The following is a 19,832-nucleotide window of genomic DNA, read 5'->3' on the forward strand; positions in this document are numbered from 1 at the left end:
TTAATGGGGCTTATTCCTACAACATCAGGGTAGGAATGAAAAATTGTGTTGGGAGAGAGGAAAAGTGGGTTTTCACCTCTGTGATGCCACGCATTAATAATAAATTTGTAAACGAACACAAGGATTACAAATCATTGCAATTTACTGGGATTTCTCAGTTTTCCCATTTCCCTGTATGAATTTTTCTAAACTACAGCATGGATGTCAGAAATGGAATTCATTTTTTTTTTCTTGAAGAGCAGCTGAGAGCTGCTCGGATTATGCCTGGCACAGGGTTAGGCAACCTCGGCTCTTTTATGACTCATGGACTTCAACTCCCAGAATTCCTGAGTCAGCATAGCTGACTCAGGAATTCTGGGAGTTGAAGTCCATGAGTCATAAAAGAGCCGAGGTTGCCTACCCCTGGCCTAGCAGAACCTCTCTCTCCTTCCTTCCCCATTATTTTTGGCTGAGCAAAATGGCAACCTCCCCCCAGTCAAACCACCAAAGAACTGCCGCCACATCGCTAGGAGATATTTTTTTCTTTACCTGCCACTTCCTGCGAGATATGAACAGCTTGAGATGATCTGTGCTGATACTCTTGCCCTTGGCCAGCGTCTGGAAGGGAAAATGGGCGGTAAAGAGTGAAGCAACTGGACACAATGAGTTTCGTTCTCAGTGTTTATGGGAGAAGCCCAAGCCTGCTGGGCTTCTGAGGGAGAGAGGGAGAGGGGGAGGGGGAGGGAGGGAGAGAGGGAGAGGGAGAGAGAGCTCAAAACCCCGAATAGGTTCCCCAGTTCTTTCCCAAGAGAGGCAGGCAGCTTATTTTAATAGGACTCACCTTGAACCAGGGATGTTCCAGGGTCTGCTCCGCATTAGGCCTCCTATTTGGAAAAGGTAAGGAGGATTAATGTGCAGATTAAGTGGCGTTCATTAGCACAGGGAAATGACAAAGTTGGAGTTGGCTGCATTCCAGCAAATAAGATTATGTTCTTCCCAGTTTGGCCATCCCCAGCTGAATACCTTCTTTGTTTTATCAAAAGAATTTCTCCTCGTACAACTTCCCAGGGGTCGGAAAGACACTGCATTATTTCTCACTGGACTGTGACTTTCTTTAATGTCATATGTTATAACCCTGGTTAATGCATGGTTTTAAATGTTGTGACATTGTTTGCTAAAATATGAAGGAAAAATCTGTAAACTGTTTGCAAGAATATGCATCTGAGGTAAGACTGCTTGCATTATTGTTTGTTTGTTTGTTTGTTTAAACTTGTATGGCACCCATCTCACCAGAGGCCACTCTAGGCAGCTTACACTCAATTAAAATTCACTGTCAAATACTAAAACAATCACGAGGGATCTTCAATTTAAAATTCAGTTAAAATAAAACTGATACGGATGGAGAGGGAGGGAGCAAAGTATGCACAAGGAGGAGGTGGGTTGTTAGATACTTATTAGCCATCTCCGAAATGCCACATCCCCGTGCAGGAACACCTGCTGCCGGCATCAAGTTCCCTTCGTCCTGTGCGCTCCCACAGGGAGGGCCTTCTCAGGGTGCAGCCGGCAAAGGACTGCCGGCAGGCAATGCCCAAGGGGAGGGCCTTTTCTGTGGGCGCGCCTGCCCTCTGGAACCAGTTACCCGTAGAGCTTAGGACTGCCCCTGATTTTCGTTCGTTCCGCCGGGACCTGAAGACCTGGCTCTTTGAGCTTTCCGGCCAGGACTGAGAATTTTTAATTTTTAACTTATTGTAATTGGGTTTTTAGGGACGCGGTGGCTCAGTGGGTTAGGACGCTGAGCTTGTCGATCAGAAGGTCGGCAGTTTGGCGGGTCGAATCCCGAGTGCCGCGTAACAGAGTGAGTGCCTGTTACTCGTCCCAGCTTCTGCCAACCTAGCAGTTCGAAAGCACGTAAAAATGCAAGTAGAAAAATAGGGACCACTGCGGTGGGAAGGTAACAGCGTTCCGTGCGCCTTTGGCGTCTAGTCATGCCGGCCACATGACCACGGAGACGTCCTCGGACAAGCACTGGCTCTTCGGCTTTGAAACGGAGATGAGCACCGGCCCCTAGAGTCGGAAACGACTAGCACGCATGTGCGGGGGAACCTTTACCTTTACCTTAATTGGGTTTTTAATCAGAGTTATAGGGGTTTTAGATTTTAATTAAGGATAATTTAATCTATTTTAATTGTTATTAATTTTTGTATTGTGATGTTGTTTTAATTGCCTTGTGAACCGCCCTGGGTCCTGCGGGAGAAGGGCGGTATATAAGTTTAATAAATAATAATAATAATAATAATAATAATAATAATAATAATAATAATAATAATAATAATAAATTTGGGGAAATATTCACTGAACTTCATACAAAATTTAGCAAAAATTATTTTAAAAGATCAAGGCCAATGAACTGAAGTCAACAGTGTGCAAAAGAGTGAAAAACTGAGAGAAAACAAAGTTCACAAACTCATCCAATCCTTCCTGAGGCTCCAACCAACTGACTTTATGAAAAGTTCTCAACCTTTTTAAGGCACTTGAAAGTCCCAAAGTTTGGGATGATTGTAATAAATCTCGCTTAAACACCTTGAATTTTGATTTTTTGTTTTATTAATAGACAAGATCAAATGGCAATAAAGGTAAAAGTGAAGGATTCTTCTGTCCAGTTGTATCCGATTCTAAGAGATGGTGCTCATCTCAATTGCTTACCAGCATTCTCCAAAGACGCTTCTGGGACTATGTGGCCAACCTGACTTCCGGTATATGCTGAGGTGCACGGAATGCTGTTTTCCTTCCCACCAAAGTGGTACCTATTTATCTACTTGCATTTGCCTGCTTTTGAACGGCTGGGTGGGCAGAAACTGGGGCAAGTAATGGGAGCTCACCCCATAACGCGGTGTCTTGAACCTGGGCTGTCAGCTTTCAAGTTGATAAGCTCAGCATCTTTAACCGCTGAGCCATCACACCCCTTAAATGACAATAAATAAATTTAAGTACTGATACACACACAGAGTTAATGGGTGGCCAAAGAAATTGCAGTGAAAGTATCAGTTGTCAATACACTTGTTTTCTTTAGGATTTTAACTCTAAATTATCTGTAATGCATGTCTGGATTTTGTTTTCACCCTATTCAGAGCTTTTTTCACCTGTGGCACTGTGACTTTGGGAGAAGTTTCCTTTCAGCCCGTCTATTAGTACAGGGAAGTGGTGCAATTTACAAACCCCAACCCCACCCCACAGACCACCATATCCCCTGTAGCAACTATTACTTACAGGCGATCATTAACCAGCACCTTGATAACAAAGCCTTTGGCCTCCCTGGTCAATCCGGTGAACATGCTCTCCTCAAAAGCCACATTGTAGTTGCGGATGTTCATGAGTGTGGTCTTGTCATTTTCACCCACAAAAGGGGAGATCCCTGTGAGACTAGGAGAGGGAACAGTCAGCAAATCCTTAGCAGCTGCTCAAAAGGCATTGGTGGGATAAAGTCTGGGGCTTCCTTATCTGCTCACTGTGTACAGCAAACAATTCTAGAGTGGGGCCAATGAATTGTAGTAGCTTTTCTAGGTTTCCCCAGGGCATAATCTGCAGCATGAGAACAATCCAAAGAGAAAGGAATGCCAGGCCAGACTATAATCAGATGAACAAAGAAAACCCCACTTAGGTGCCACTTATTCACTATTATATGGGAAGTGGAAAGGTTCTGAGTGCTGGATTAACTCCCCAAACCTGGGGCTTACCATAGATATGTCATGACTCCCACAGGCCTGTAAAGAGAGATGAGAGAGAGAATTTCACTGCTTTGATACGGCCATCTAGTAATGGCATCTATACCTGGAAAATCTAAAAAAGCTAATCAATATAAATTCAGAAGTCCTGGGTTCTGAGTCCCTGGGATTTTTTTTTGAAAGGTTTTGAAGGGAAAAAAAATCCAACTCTTAATTCAAACAAGCACACTTTAGCACGGTGAAGAATGTTGTGTACCATGATCTCATTCCACAATCTTGTCTCACATTTCCTAGGGCGGTTTCAGTTCTGACATAAAAACCTGATTTATGTCACCCCGAAGGCGAAATTATGAATCCTAAATAATCTGTGGTGCTGAGATGTTTGGCATTTTCTCCTGTCACCTCCGTCCCCCAGGCTCTTCATGAAGCTAGCGATCTTAAGCAGAAATACAAAAACATTGCCCTAAGGCAGCAGTCATCGCCCTAGAACCAATTTTGAGCTGTGGTTGTTTTCCGATATCTTAAAACCTCTAGATCAGGGGTGTCAAACTCGCAACATCACGTGACGTGTCCTTCAAAACCTTAAAAAAATATCGTGACTTTTTTGCCATTGCCGGCAATGGGTGGGTGCAGTTTTGCCATGACGCATCTGGCCCACAGGCCGGCAGTTTGACACCCCTGCTCTAGATGATACTCTTTAAGTCCCTTCTCCACATCTATATTCAGGGATGTGCCCAAAGATAAACATCACGATGTGTAAGTTGCTCCAATTTACCAGACATCGGTGACCACGGACACGGGACTCTGGCTGACAATCTCAGGACCAACAAATTCAGGGGTTCCATACTTGCAGTACTGTGGTTCATCTGGCGTCAGTTCCTGGGCGTTGCCAAAGTCACAGATTCTCACCTGATCACTGCCTGGTTCAGCCAGCAATAGGTTTTCAGGCTACAGGGGGAAACAAAAAGGAAATAATTTTAAAAAGTTAAAATAGCATTCCAGTCAAAACCAGACCTTAGATTCCTGTTAGCTGACCAGAGGTTACCACAGTTACTTCCTTCTCCAGAAGATTTCCTACAACTTCTTTGCATTATTCAGCCCATGGACACTGATAAAAGTGCATTTCTTAATGTCTATTTCTGAACAAAATTGGAGAAAGTAATAGAAATTATCATCAATTTTGTTTCTTCCATATCTTCCTTAAAACTCTTAATGCCAAACCTTCTTTTACTAGAAAATCTCAGAAACTCCCTTGTCAAGCAACTTTCCATTTTCCCCCAGTATGCTGAACAATCCAAACTCCTGCAATTTGACAAAAATGCTTTTGAACTATTAGCTTTCCTTGCTTCAGGGCTAATTAACCGTTCCAAATCCACACTACCATTTCCATTTCTGATATCACAAAAATCTGATAATGGGAAAGAAAAGAGGAGGCCAAAACTGAATTGTGCCATAGACAAGGAAACCTGGAAAAAAAATGTAACGTAGGTAGGAGAAAAAGCCCTCGTTTCTTTCCCCAAAGAAAACTATTTATGATTGGCCATTTTTATATGTCAACCATTTGTGTGATTAATTCTACAATCTGCTCCCGAAATATCCAAATGTGTAATATTAGCTCAAAATGTTGGTGCACTTCTTTTTCTACTGGTTATATTCCACCTTCATGATTTCTGTTTTTTTCCAGAACTCCCTGAAATTTTGCCAGTAAATGCAAATTACTGCCTACTTGCCACAGGAGGTGTAATTCATATAACAGCTGAAATACTATTTCTATGTTATCCTGTTCTCTTAGAAACATTTATAGGAAGGAAAAAAAATGGTGACTCCATTTCAGTTCTACCATTCATCAAATAGCAGCCAAACCAGCAAACTATACTTCAGTTCTTCCTACATATCCATTTAGCTTTTCTCTGCAACCTTTAGCAATGTAATTTGAGGCAATAGTTCATAAAAGTGGTTGCCATCTTGAAATGAGAAAAAGTATTGCAATGCCTGTGTTCCTGAAGGCCCACTTTGTTCTGTTTGATAGACGTGAGGCAAAATTTCAATAAGGTTTATTTTATAAAAGCAAAAGCTTACACAATAGCAGCTAGTTTTTTTCAGCCATTCAAGACCTGTTCCTTTTTGTTCTATTCAAATTACACCTCCCAAGAAGCATTGTGCACAGTCCTATTAAAAGGACATGCCAGGGGTTCAGAATTTCTAATCCTCTCTGATTAATTTAAGATGCCTCTGCCAGGAATCGGCTTGTATATCTAGCCATAGGAGTAATGTTGCTTCCCCACTAAGAGGAGATGAAAAAGCTCCAATGGAAAAGAATGTCAGAAAATGAACAAATGATAAAAAACATCCAGTTTGGGTTTTGTTTGTGCCCTTTCTCACTCTCTCATACTATATCTGAGGCAATATAGCCCTAGAAATAAGGAGAGAGAGAAGAAACAGAAAATCATTATTTATATTTATATACAATTGTTTTTTCAAAGGTGAAGTCTCATCATTAGCTTTGGAACCTTTTTTTTTCCAGAAAGCAAGTTAACATTAACTTCAGTTGGCTTTTACTTCCTATGTTGATCAGAACTTTTTTACAGACCATTCATTAGCCAAGTAATCCTCAATTTTACCAACTTTAAGATATGTGGACTTCAACTCTCAAGATCCCCCAGCCTGCATCCTGGGGTCCACGCTTAAAAGTTCTGAGGATGAGAAATACTGCATTAACCTACTGCACTCAGATCTGGTGGAAAAGTGACATGTCCCCAACTGAGAGTAAATCCAGCCTACTTCTTCCTTTTGCTGAACAATGAAGAGTAAGAGAAACCACCCCAGATCCAAAGCTTAGGAAAGCAATAAGCTTTTCCAGATACTCCTAAGCAACTGAATTCTTTATGGACTTGCCATGCATGCCTGCTAGATGGTAGCTAGCATCATGGAACATTAAGGCATGTCCATTTTGACATATGGTTTCTCCGTGCGTGTGCTAAAGATGCTAGCCAACCCAAAGTAAGATTTAGCTGGTAATTTCCACTGTCTCTGCAGAGAGGAGAACTGCATTCACTGAATTCTTATACAACATGCAGTGAATGTGGTAGCTAGCCAGAGTATTATACTTTCATGCCAAAATAGGTTAAACGTTCAGAAAACCAAGTGAGGCTGCAAGCATGCTGGAGCAGATTCACCTTAATGTCAAGATGCAAGATGCCATTGCGGTGGAGGTAACAAATTCCCTCCAGGACCTGCCTCACGTAGCAGCGGATCTGCATCGGGGAAAAAAAAAACCCAATGGCATTAGAGGTGTCCGTACAATCAAATGTAATTCCATGTTCACTGTCAAGCAAACAGGTGCTTCCTCTTCCCATCCCTCACTCATCCAATACTTTGTGCTGAGACTGGTGCTGAATTTACTTTGGTTGCCTAGCTGAAACCCTTTCCTTGAGGAGGAGGAGGAGAACAAGTGTTGCTTGTCCCCCCCCCCCAAGCTTTCTGCATCATTATCCTTTTGGATAACCTGTTTGCAGTTGGAGCAGGAACACCGTTCTAGTTTTGGTTTGTCTGGAGAGACCTTTCCAAAATTAGTGCCAATGGAGTGCTGTTCTGCCCCAAATTCAAAACGAGGCATCCTCAGTTCTTCTAAATATCGCCATCTCTAAATTTCCATTCATAGGATGCAATTCATATGAAGTCACCTAAGGTTGAACGACTGTTGGGGATTAGCCATAGAGGCAAATAACAAGCAAACCAATCCTTAATCACGACAAGGCAGAGGTTATGGTAGTAGCGGGAGCTTCACCCAGCATGAGAAATGGCACCGCAATCTCTCTGGCCACATTCGTAATCTTGAACGAGAGCGGATATGGGGCCTAGCTGTGCAGAGACAGCTTAAATGCCTAAGTTCTAGTAACGTTTTTTTATTTATTTATTTTTGCAATATGTATTACGAGTTTTTAAAAGCCATTTTGATGTAATGGTTAAAGGCACTGGATGTTCTGTACCAGCCTGCTACCGGCCCTGCAGAAAAGGCAGGGACAACCCCTTTTACAAGAAGGCAAGAGGCTGGAACTAAGCCTGCCAAATTTATTAACATAAAACAGAGCAAAGAGAGCAAACACGAACCATGAAACAGGAGCTATTCAAACGGTTGCCTTCAGCAAACCAGCCCTCCCACGCATTCCCCTTTTAAACAGTTCAGGGCGTGGCTTCTCTCTGCCTCCTTCCGAGGTGCCCCATTGCCTTCCTCTGTTTACTCCTGATTTACTGCCTCCTGCATCGGGTGTCCTTGAACAGGGCCAGCTGTGGGTCATCTTCATCCACGCTGTCAGGCTCACACAGCTGGGTCTGCGTCGTAGCCAGGTGGGAGGGGCCTGGCTGAGGGCTCTCATCAGCAAGCTCTCCAACACCCTCAGCAACCTCTCCAACACCCCCCTCCTCCTCCTCTGAATCGTCCGACCCAACTGCCGAACCCACAGGCTGACCCTGAATCACAACACTGGACTAGAAACCAGGAGACTGGCTGACTTTAGGCCAGCCACTTCTCTCTCAGTCTTGGGAAGAGGAAATGGCAAATCGCTTTTAAAAAGGTTGAGGGAAAATTGCACAGGCAGTCACCAGAAGTAAAGACTGAGTTGAAGGAGCGAGGGAGGCAGGTGTGAGAGAACAACAATTTCAAGGGCTTCTGATTCATTCCCAAACAAAACCTAAGACTTTAATGACTCTGGATACTTAAAAGCCACCTGGCTTTTGACCAGGTCTTCCTAGCACTGAAAGTAGAGCAGATGCAGTGGTGGGATTCAGCCAGTTTGCACCAGTTTGGCAGAAAGGGTAGCTAATTTTTTTGTTGTCCAGGCCCAGAATGGACTTCTGGAAGCGGCATCCACACAGAGAACCGGTTGTTCACATATTTGAATCCCACCACTGAGCAGACGGTGTTCTGAGCTACATGCAATAGAGTGATACACCTAGTATTTTCTTTGCCCTCTCTTTTTTTTTGCACAAGATTAAACATCTTTTTAATTTACTAATTGCTGATTAGATCTATTAATCCTGAATATAATCTAACACAGGAAGATGATCTGCACGGTTTATATTGTGTTTTGGCACAAAGGCTCTTTCGCATTTTCAATTTAGTGTCAACTACTTGGGATGCTTTATTGGTAAAGACTGGGGTAATTTGTTTCTTTTTTAAAAAATTAATAAATTCCAGGACAATGAACAAGTCGAAATGCTTCGGAGAACCTATATTGATTATTTGAGCTGGCACTTACTTCAGATTCGCTCACAGAGGACTTCCTCGCCATGCGCTCAAGCAGTTCTTCTCCAGTGCAGCTAAAGAGTCCATTCAAGGAAACAATGGCTTTAAAAAGCTAGTGGCTTCCTACAGAAGTGACCCCACATAGTAAGTTTCCCTTGGCCGTGTCCTAACGTATAGATGCTTAGAACTGTCAGGACCAGAAACAGCATATCCAGGGGCATACCCACATACTCTTACCCCAATGATACCAAAACAGGCTATTGCCCAGATCATTGCACTGCCCACAGAGCCCTACGAATGAAAGAGGATACAGTTCTGTAATGATGATGAGGGCGTTCCTCTTCTCAAAGGCATCATGGAAGTAAACAATACGTTCATGGTCCAACTGAGCTAAAATGCCAAGCTCACGACGGGCTGATTTTTTGGCTTTGGCCCGGCATGGGATGAACTTTGCAGCAAAAGCCAAGCCGGTGCTTTTCTGGGTCACTCGCCGCACGTATGAGAAGGCTCCCCTGGAAAACAAGACATTGTGAAACATCAGGCAACTACGCTCCTTATTGCTGCGCTTGTTTTGCTAAGCTATGTCACTCTGCTCTGGCTCCAGGCCAATGAAGTGGAAGATGGAGTGAAAAGGTGGGGAAGTTGAGCAAAAGATTACATTCAATTTGGATGGAGATCTGATACAGAAATGTGGAGCACTGCTTAGAAGAGCACAAAATCCAGGTTATCCAGCCCTCACTAAGAAACGTCTGAACTGAAGGATTCCACATAAATATTTTTCTCCCCAGTGTGTCACATTCATTAATAGGTCAAATGACATTGCATAGGGATTGAGCTACAAAGCATTGCCACTGTAGAAATAGTTCTAGAAAATGAAATGCTGTCCATCTTTCCTTTATTTTAACCTATATTGATTAAAACTATACTATACTATAAATTTAATTAACGGAACAACCTGCCTCCAGAAGTTGTAAATGCTCCAACACGGGCAGTTTTTAAGAAGAGATTGGACAACCAATTGTCTGAAATGGTATAAGGTTTTCTGCCTAAGCAGGGGTTTGGACTAGATGACCTCCAAGGTCCCTTCCAACTCTGTTATTCTAGTCTATTCTGTTCTGTTCTAATATTATTAGTCATGATTCCTGGTGACAACTAGGACGTGTTCAATACATTTTCAGAAAGGGTTTGCCTTTGCCTTGTTCTAAGGGCTGAGAGAGGGTGACTGTGCCCAAGGTAATTCAGCTGGTTCCGTGCCTAAGGCAGGACTAGAACTCATGGTCTCCTGGTCTGTAGTCTGCAATCTTAACCTCTACACCACACTGGCCATCCCCATCATTGATCCCTATTCTGCCTCTATTGGCTCTGTTTTAAGTCACGCAAAACACCCGACTCCCCTCCAAAGCCATGGATGTGAAAGCCTGGCAGGTGTGATGTACCTTGAAGCTGACTTAAATGGCGTAACAAGAAGGGGGAAGATACCAGGGGTAGACCTCACTTAGCAACCACAATTGTGTCCAGCAACTTGGTTGCTAAAGGACACTGCACTAAGGGAAACATCGCGTGATCCTGACACGCTGACCACCTTACTTTGCCTTCAGCTATTTTTTTTAAAAAATGCCACAGTCATTAACTGACATGTCATCTGACTGCAACTTATGGTTTTATTTCTGCCTTCTCTATTTGCTTGTTATGAAGTTCCCAAATGGTGATCCCATGACTGTGAAATGCTGCAAGAGTCGTAAAGGAAAGGAATTGCTGCATTAAACAAGGCAGCCAGTAAGTGAGGACTAACTGTATCTTAACATGAAGGCAGTTATAGGTAGTCCTCAACTTACAACCATTCATTTAGTGACCGTTCGAAGTTACAACAGCACTGAAAAAAGTGGCTTGTGACCGCTTTTCACACTTCTGATCACTGCAACATCCCCACGGTCAGGTGATCAAAATTTGGACGGTTGACAACTGGCATGTGTTTATGACAGATGCAAGTGTCCCGGAATCATGCGATTCCCCTTTTGTGACCTTCTGACAAGCAAAGTCAATGGGGAAGCCAGATTCACTTTACAGCTGTTTTGCTAACTTTTAAGTACCGTATTTTCCGGCGTATAAGACGACCCGGCGTATAAGACGACCCCCTACTTTTAAGAAGTTTTTCAAGGTTTTTTGTCTTATACGCCGGAAAATACTTACATGCCCTGCCCTCCCTGTCCGTCATAATCCAAAATTCCGTTTGGATCAATCAAACACAACTCAGTGATGCCAGACTGGATTTGCAAACAGATCCAAAACTGTCACATTCAGAATCACCATGGTATCATGTTCTCCTAGAGTCCTCCATTGAATTCAACAGACTGAAGTAATGAAGGAGAGGTTTGAATGAAAAATACGCTAGACAGTTTTAACTGGAGTGTTAAATCACCACTCTAACACTCACGTGCACCCCCCCTTTCAAAGGATTGTTTTTATGGTCCTGTCTTTCGATGTTCTTATCCCATCTCTTTCCATCTGCAATTTTCGGACAGCTTTTTGTTTAAATAAAAAACGTATCCCAAGAGTTATCGATAGTCTTTACAAAGAACTAAGGCCCCTCGAGTTCAGAAGTCTGCTCCCCCCACAAAGAAAAAAAAAATCCCAGGAGGAAAAAAACATTTTCTACCCGTCAAATAAAAATATAATGGCTTTCTCCTCTTCCCTTCCCCCGTTTCACATACCATTAAGCAGAGCCGAAAACCCCGTGCCCCTCCTGTTTAAAAAGTTTTGATCTTTGCAAATGACCTTAGCAAAACTTCTGCGCAGCAGATGTGGGAACAGCGGGGGCGTCTCATCCTTCCTCCCGCTCCGGATTGATCCCCGTCCCGCCGCCCCTCTTTCTCCAATTTGAGGCTGAAGCCAGTTTCTGAACCAAGAAAGGGGAGTTCAGTGCAAGGCGCCCCAGGATCGAGCTAAATTGCCGGTTAATGCAGAACGGAGAAGACGGGAAAAGTTCCCCAAGAGTTAGAGCAGGAAAGGCGAGGCAACCACTGACCAAGGGGATGGAAATCGTCCGAATCCACGCAAGCACTCCTTGCAACTGCTTCTTGCCCTGCTTCACCCTCCCCAAATGAAATTAAAACAACCTCTTACCGCCTCGCCCGAGACGCAGGCCGATAAGGCAACGGCGAGCACCATCCACACATTCCACATTATTCCTGCGTTTGCAGCTCTCGCTGCAGCTGCTGCTGCGCGTGGGGCTGCTGGCCGTCCTGCAGGCGCTGGGCCGTCCTGCCGCTGCCCGGGGGGAGGGCCTCGCGCCCACTGGACTCACCTGTCACCAGCACCGCTCTCCCCCCGGGGGGAATGCGCTTCCGCTGGGCGGTGCTGGCCGAGACGAGCCAGCAGGCAGCCGCCCCCCTCGCGTGAGAAGAATCGAGCCTCCCGCGATCTCCCGTCCCCCCCACCCCCCTGAAATTCTCGCCCGCTTTCACAGACTTGTTCTTTTACACCAGCTGCAAGTATCAGGAGCCAAAGGCAGCCTCTCCGAAAGCCTCACACCCAAAGACGCAGGCACGCCCACACCGAGGAACGCCGCCGCTGGCGAGGCTCGCAGACGCCGCCGCTGCCGTTCTTTCTTTCTCGTTCGCGGGAGCGCGCGGCGGCGTGCGCATACAGAGGCGTATATAGACCCAGGGAGCCGCCGAGCCTTCCCCCACCCGGAGAGAGAAGCGTTTCTGTGTCGGCGCAGGCACAGATACCCCTCGCTCGCGAGCAGCCTTGCCCTAGCCCGCCGGTCGCGCCCCCCAGATGTTGCGCCCGGTGCGGCCGGCCCCCCTGCACCCCCCACGCTACGCCACTGCCTTTTAAATCAAGCTCCCTTTCCTCCCTGCTCCGTTTCCCTCCCTGTTTCCCTGCTCCGCCTGCTCTGTGATTGGCCCAGCTTTGCTCCTTTCCTGCCAAAGGGGTGCCTCGCCTTATTGTCTCTGAGCTCTCTCGCCTGCTGCGCTGCTGCTCTCAGTTCCGCACTCCGAGCAAGCAATTCTTGTGGTCAGCGCGAGTCAGGCGATGCCTCGGCGGGAGCAAAGGCTCTCCCTTCCTATGGTCGAGTGGGGCGCCTCTGGGGACTGCCTGCCCGTCCTCTCGTCGGGGACCTGACAGCCAAGCATTGGAGGTGCTAGCATGGCCAGTCCTTGAGCGAGCAACGGCAGCAGCTGCAGTAGCCGCCCCAGAAGCTGACGAGACCACGGGTCGCCATCGCCTGCCTCCATTCAGCCCAGGGCTCCAGCCGAGCGGGAGTCGTGTTTCTGCAAAGAGGCGGCGGCCGTGGCGGCGGCAAAGGACTCAAGAAAACTTCCTGTCGCTGGGGAAGGACGACGAAGTCACCCCCGGCAGCGGCTGCTCGAGACGGGCGCGGGCTAGTCCCGCTCCTCTCATCAGGGACCTGTCAGCCAGCATTGGAGGCGCTAGCACGGCCAGTCCTTGAGAGAGCAACGGCAGCAGCTGCAGTAGCCGCCCCAGAAGCAGACGAGAGTTTGCCCGTTCGCCGTTCGCCGTCGGCCGCTTAACCACGGGTCGCCATCGCCTGCCTCCATTCACCCAGCGATCCCGCCGCCCAGCAGAAAAAAGATCTGAAGGTGGTTTTTTTCTGGCGTATAAGACGACCCGGCGTATAAGACGACCCCCCAACTTTTGAGGTGATTTTTAGGGGTTCAAAAGTCGTCTTATACGCCGGAAAATACGGTAAGTTTTAAGTACTAACTATTTTTTTTTATATCCCGCCCTTCTCCGAAGACTCAGGGCGGCTTACAATCTAAAGCACAAATCAATGTGCTTAGCAATAGCCTTCGTTCTATGTATATGCCTGCTTTATTAGGGCTTTCGCGCCCCCCCAAGTGGCATTATTACAAAGTCAGCTTAATTGCCCCCAACAATCTGGGTCCTCATTTTACCTACCTCGGAAGGATGGAAGTCTGAGTCAACCTTGAGCCTGGTGGGACTCGAACCTGCACTAATTGCAGGCAGCTGGTGTTACTTAAGGAGGCATCAGCCCACTGCTCCACCAAGACTCTAAGTATGACTAGGGAAAAACTTACAACTATTGTTCAGAAATCAAGTGGGAATCCAGGTAAAACCCAGTTTTTCTGAGTAACCCTATGCTTGAAGATGAGAAATATCAATTCAGATTCACCATGTATGTCTGAACCTACACTACTGGAAAATAGAAATGGATCTCACATTATTACTATCCAGTGCTAGCTCAGGAGAATGGGACACTCCCAAGCCACACTGATTGACAGCTCTGCCAGCCACTGATTCATGTTTTTAGAATGATTTGGAAGGAGTGGGGGGGTTGTTGACACCCCACCCCCCGCTTTTGAGTCCTAGGCCAGTGACTACTCAGCCTTAGCCTAAACCTGTCCCCATCTGCATCCCCAATAAAAAAGTCCCAACCCAACAAGTCAGAGTTGCTGCCTATCTGAGCTTCCTCCGCTTCTTTCCCTCTTTGTCTCACCTGCTGATCTCCTCGTGGACATCATAATAGTCAGCAAGACGGCGGGCTGTGTGTGATTCTTCTTCTGCTCGTGCAGCCTCCGAGTCTGGTATGGCTGGAGATCAATAAGACGTCAAAGTGGTAAAGGAGAGATGGACGGAGGAGAGGAAGAAAAGAATATTTATTACAAAAGCCCAGGGCTTTTCCCTCCAACTTCTTTTTAAGTTCTCTTGGGCCTCTTTAACTCTTTACTACAGTATTACAGGCGCATTCATTTGAATTCCAGCCTTCCTAAACCACATGCAGCTGACAAGTTACGAACGGGATAGGGATGACATGAATCCTCTACAGCAGGGGTGTCAAACTCAATTTCATTGAGGGCCGCATCAGCATTGCGGTTGCCCTCAGGGGGCCGGGTGGGTGTGGCCTAGTGGGTGGGCATGGCTAGAGTGCATATGGCCTACTGGGTGGGCATGGCCAGCTCTACAAGGGTGCCTATGGGGGCCTGGGCAGGAGTGGGACAGATCTGAGGGTCTCTGGCAGAAGGAGGGTCTCTGGGCCAGGGCCAAGGCAGTGGGGGCCATACCCTCACTGTTTCCAGGATGGCTTCGCAGGCCGGATCCGGCCCCCGGGCCTTGTGTTTGACATGTCTGCTCTACAGGGTATCAGAGACTTGGCTGTAGAACTATGAATCTTGTCACTTGCTTAAAGTTCAGCGAGAAAACCCACTATTTGATGTCTCAGTCAGGCTAGAAAGAATGACCTCTGATATGCAAGAGAGCTGTCATTGGTCACTCTGCAGGTAAAACTAAGATATCTAGGTGTTTCCACGTTAATCTAATCTTCTGCCCTTAATAAAAAAATAATTGGAAGTTTTGCCCTCCAAATTCCGGTCTTGAGCCTTTCAATAACTGACCTCAAAAACGCTGGGTTCGATTAGAGCAGCAAAAATCTTAAGACTTTCCTGATATCTACCAAGCTCCAGGAGCACCTAGGAAACAAGGCTATTTGCCTATTCTTGATGTCCAGGGCTTCCGACGAGCTAACATTTGGATGCTCATCCCTGCTAGTACGACATCACATACCTGCACGAACCACAAGTTCAGCCTTGCAAGACACTTCTCCAGCCAGATTGCGTGCAGTACATGTGTAGACTCCACTGTCCTGCTCCGTTGTGTTCAGCACAACTAAAGAGCATTCACTTTCCTCGTATACGAAGCTCAGGTGGTTACTTTCAGTCAGGAGCACCTCATTCTAGATAGATTTGGGGGAACAAAGGACCTGTTAAAAAATAAGTCTGGAAGGCCGAACTCTTACATCGTTTTACTTTGCTCTCCCACATCCACGCTTCTTTAGGAAGGTGCAGGAAATGGGTTCCTTGAATCCCACTGTCTAAAGGCTTTCTCAACTTTTGCTCCCCTGTTTTCTCCCTTGAAAGATCTGGATCTTTGGGTTAATGTTTCATTATTCCCATTACAGGGGAGAAGGGTATTAAGAAATCAACCAAATAACTTTTCCTCTATGTTGGTGTTTTGATATGTGATGAAATTTCTCAGCCTGGCTGTTAACATCTAAACTGTGCTAATCCAAGAAAATCTAGTAGGAAACAGACCCTACTAGTTAATACTGAGAAGCACCGTCGAGAACTTCTTAAAATCTGAGAACATTCTGCAGGTATTCTTAACCCAAGAATCTCCTCAAAATTAGACACGTACTCACCTTGTACCACATTATATCTGGAAGTGGTTTGCCCTCTACCACCACTGCAAACTGTGGTGTTTCACCTATTCCAACTTCAATGTCTTCCATGATTGATTCAAAACGTGGTGCCTCTGGAAACAGAAAATGCACACTCAGTTGGAGCAGGGAGAAGTGGACTCAGCTCTTTGATTAAGCAAAAAATAATAATCTTCCAATGAAGTTTGCCAGAAAAGTTGTCACACACTTCCATGGGGAGTATTATCCTGCAATGTGAGAAAGTTTAGGGCTTTATTAACCAACTGGATCAGGAATCTCTCACAGTTGGTTACTCTGTACTTGTGACATGAGATTGCAGGGTGTGCACTTGCCATAACCCTACTTCTGCATTACAGAATATTTTGGAAAAACAGCCATCTCCTAATAACTAGATAAAGAAGGACATGGGACAGTCTTCAGATGGAGTGAAGTGGGATGATCTCCCATACCTGCCAGCTCCATGCTGACGAAGCCATGGTCGTATCCATGCTGGTTGCTCACCTCGCAGGTTATTTCCCCCACATCCCCCCTTCCCACCCGGAGGAATCGCAAGGTGTGCTGATCATCATCAGGCATGCTCATCTCACAGTTGGGATCACCATCCTTGAGCACCGTGCCAGCCCTGGGAGAAATAAGGAAGAAGAGTTTTTGATAGAAAGCGAATGTGTTCAGCATGTGTCCTGTTGTTGAGCCTCTTCCATAAGCAGCAGCCTTCCACCAATGTGCTTTGTCCACAAGTGTCATCACTTGACTTTAGGATCTGGAGCCTATTTGTAACTTCTCCTTTCACATGTCCCAAAACTGGCAAGGTTCCCAATCACCTTGGAAAGCCTGTCTAATTAATTCCACAACTAACTTGGTCCATGCTCCTGGAGAAACACTGCACAATAGCTTCATAGAACTTCCCTGGAGCTGTAGGATGGAGTTGCTTCCGATTGGCAGAAAGTCTTGCCTTACCCTGTCTCCTCTCCTTGGGATTCTACTCTCTGTCCAGAAGCCAGGGGACCATGGTACCTTGACTGGGGGAACGCGGAACCCCATTTCTGTGCCAAACAGAGGAGTAGTGACAGTGGTGGGCTTTTTTCCACTTCCTTCCCATAAAAAGCTAACAAAAGAGGTAAAGTGTAAAAACAGAGATGGGGTGTAGCTAGCTCCACTTTTTGGGACTCTACCTTTGACTGGCTAAATAAAGTGCTGGCTTCTATGTGAAGGGGAAGACGAAGTGGGGAGGGGGGGGCAATTGCTAATCAATGATAGTAAACATCAGTGTGGAAGAGACTTGAAGCTTCGTATGCATGAAAGGTCAGCAGTAAGAACACAGTTCTCGATTCTTCTACATTTTAAGACCCTAAAAAGCACCCTTACTACCGTACCATCTTTCCCTGGATCTTTGCCGCCCTTCTGCAAAGATGCATAACAGTTGCTCTGTCATCTCTAGCAGCCTCTGAGTCTCCTGCACACCTCACCAGGGCAAGTGTGAAGTAGGCTTAAAAGTACATTGGGTGGCTGGACCTACCTCCTCCAGGTGACAGCAGCTTCAACGTGGTTGAGAGTTATAGTAATGGAAGCCGGCTGTGCCTCTACTGCATACACCACATCTGGCTTGTCCAAGATGATAGGGGCCTCTGCCATATACGGACCTGGAAACACAGCCCATCGCATTAGAGCCCCAGCACAGATCCAAGAAATTCTACCCTATCTCTACAGGGAGAGATTTCATGCTTCTCAGCTCACTGGGCTAAATTTCCTTGAACTATATTAAACAGGAGTAAAGTTCATCCCTGCACACCCCTTCCATATACAGGTAGTCCTTGACTTATGATCACAGCTGAGCCCAAAATTTCTGTTATTAAGTGAGACATTTGTTACACGGGCTTTGCCCCATTTCTTGCCACGGTTGTTAAATGAATCACTGCAGTTGTTAAGTTAGGAACATGGTTGTTAAGTGAATCTGCCTTCCCCAATGACTTTGCTTGTCAGAAGGCCGTAAAAAGGGGATCACACGATCCCTGGACTCTGCAACCATCATAAATACGAACCAGTTGCCAAGCATTCAAATTCTGAACACGTGACCATGGGGATGCTGCCGTGGTCATAAGTGTGGAAAATGGTCACGTCACTTTTTTCAGTGCGGTTGTAACTTTGAACAGTCACAAGCTGGCCTGGCCTGATGGGGGAACCTTATAGGGTTTTAATGGGTTTTACATTTTGATTGTTTTAATTGGGCAATTATTTAATCTTTTTTTAACTTTTGTATTTCTATTTATATGCCCTGTTCACCGCCCTGAGTCCTTCGGGAGAAGGGCGGTATAAAAATTCAATAAATAATACTGCACTGGGGTGACTTCTTACAGTTCTTACATAAAACTTGCATTGTAAGAAGAATGTGCTTCACAACTTTTTCTAACACGACACATTTCAGACGTGATGAGGACACTGGCTAGGAATTCTGGGAGGTGTAGTCCAATACAATCGAAAGGTGCCACTTGAAATCTCCGATTTTAGGAAAACATTTTCAAAGGTCCATTTGAAAAGCAATATGATATATATTTCTGATAGAATTCTAGAAACAATGGACTACTACTGTACTAAAAAGCTCCTGCTGATAATTTAGTATTCAGCTACCAGCAGGAATAAATTCCACAAATAGAAATAATCCACCTTCCCAGCTAGGAAAGAAAACTTTCCATCCTCAAACAGACAATTGGATCATGTTCTGTACCAGCCTGCTACCGGCCCTGCAGAAAAGGCAGGGACAACCCCTCCACAAACGGCAAGAGGCTGGAACTACGCCTGCCAAATTTCTAGCTACAAAAACAAACAAGACACGAACCAAGAAACCGGAGCTTTAAGAAGCATGAACCATCCGAGCGGTTGCCTTCAGCAAACCAGCCCTCCCAGACATTCCCCTTATATAGAGTTGAGGGCGTGGCTTCTCTCTGCCTCCTTCCGAGAAGCCCCATTGCCTTCCTCTGTTTACTCCTGATTGACTGCCTCCTGCGTCGGGCGTCCTTGAACAGGGCCAGCTGTGGGTCATCTTCATCCACACTGTCAGGCTCACACAGCTGGGTCTCCGTGGTGACCAAGTGGGAGGGGCCTGGCTGAGGGCTATCATCAGCAAGATCTTCAACCCCCTCAGCAAGCTCTTCAACACCCCCCTCCTCCTCTGAGTCGTCCGACCCAACTGCCGAACCCACAGGCTGACCCTGAATCACAACAGATCAACCCGAGGCAAGGCAGACATATTTTTTTATTGCTTATGGTGCAATAAGAGCCTTCAGTTACTAATAATTTTTTTTCTATAAAACCAAGGTTCTCAGATGGCAAGTTCTCAAAATATTTGAGTACTGTCATCAGCTTCATATTTCAACGAAGGAACAAAGAGCAAGTTTCTCTGAAGAAGGTGTTCAGAGTCTTTTGTATGAAACCTGAATTAACTGTGAATTCTTCTGAACTGGAACTTGTTCGAAATCTTTTAGGCTAGCTGCAAACACATCTAAGAAAAAAAATGAAGAAGTAGAAACATACATTTTTCTTCAATTCTTATAAATGCCTTTGATCCTCCTGGTTCTAAAAAGACATTTATTGGGTAATCATTAGAGTGTAAGGAGCTGTGATTCCTGAGTTCAAATCCTCTTCCTAGCCAACAGTACGTAATTTACTGTTAGTCATAATTCTGGCGACA

General features: G+C 45.6%; 1 protein-coding gene across 1 annotated transcript in view; it reads right to left on the minus strand.

The window, feature by feature from the left end:
• The window catches only part of SPEG (striated muscle enriched protein kinase), a 149,103-nt gene that overhangs the window by 24,798 nt on the left and 104,473 nt on the right, over nt 1–19,832 (minus strand). Inside the window, exons 17-29 of the mRNA XM_083348568.1 lie at nt 17,664–17,787; nt 16,597–16,769; nt 16,130–16,242; nt 15,496–15,664; nt 14,432–14,525; nt 9,258–9,458; nt 8,960–9,020; nt 6,878–6,955; nt 4,477–4,649; nt 3,714–3,740; nt 3,247–3,399; nt 821–863; nt 529–597 (exon numbers count right to left, since the gene is read on the minus strand). Coding sequence (XP_083204694.1) covers nt 529–597; nt 821–863; nt 3,247–3,399; nt 3,714–3,740; nt 4,477–4,649; nt 6,878–6,955; nt 8,960–9,020; nt 9,258–9,458; nt 14,432–14,525; nt 15,496–15,664; nt 16,130–16,242; nt 16,597–16,769; nt 17,664–17,787 — 1,478 coding nt within the window. The remainder of the gene's footprint in view (nt 1–528; nt 598–820; nt 864–3,246; nt 3,400–3,713; nt 3,741–4,476; nt 4,650–6,877; nt 6,956–8,959; nt 9,021–9,257; nt 9,459–14,431; nt 14,526–15,495; nt 15,665–16,129; nt 16,243–16,596; nt 16,770–17,663; nt 17,788–19,832) is intronic.

The sequence above is a fragment of the Vipera ursinii genome (genome assembly GCF_947247035.1).
Source record: "Vipera ursinii genome assembly, chromosome: 1".
Taxonomy (NCBI): domain Eukaryota; kingdom Metazoa; phylum Chordata; class Lepidosauria; order Squamata; family Viperidae; genus Vipera; species Vipera ursinii.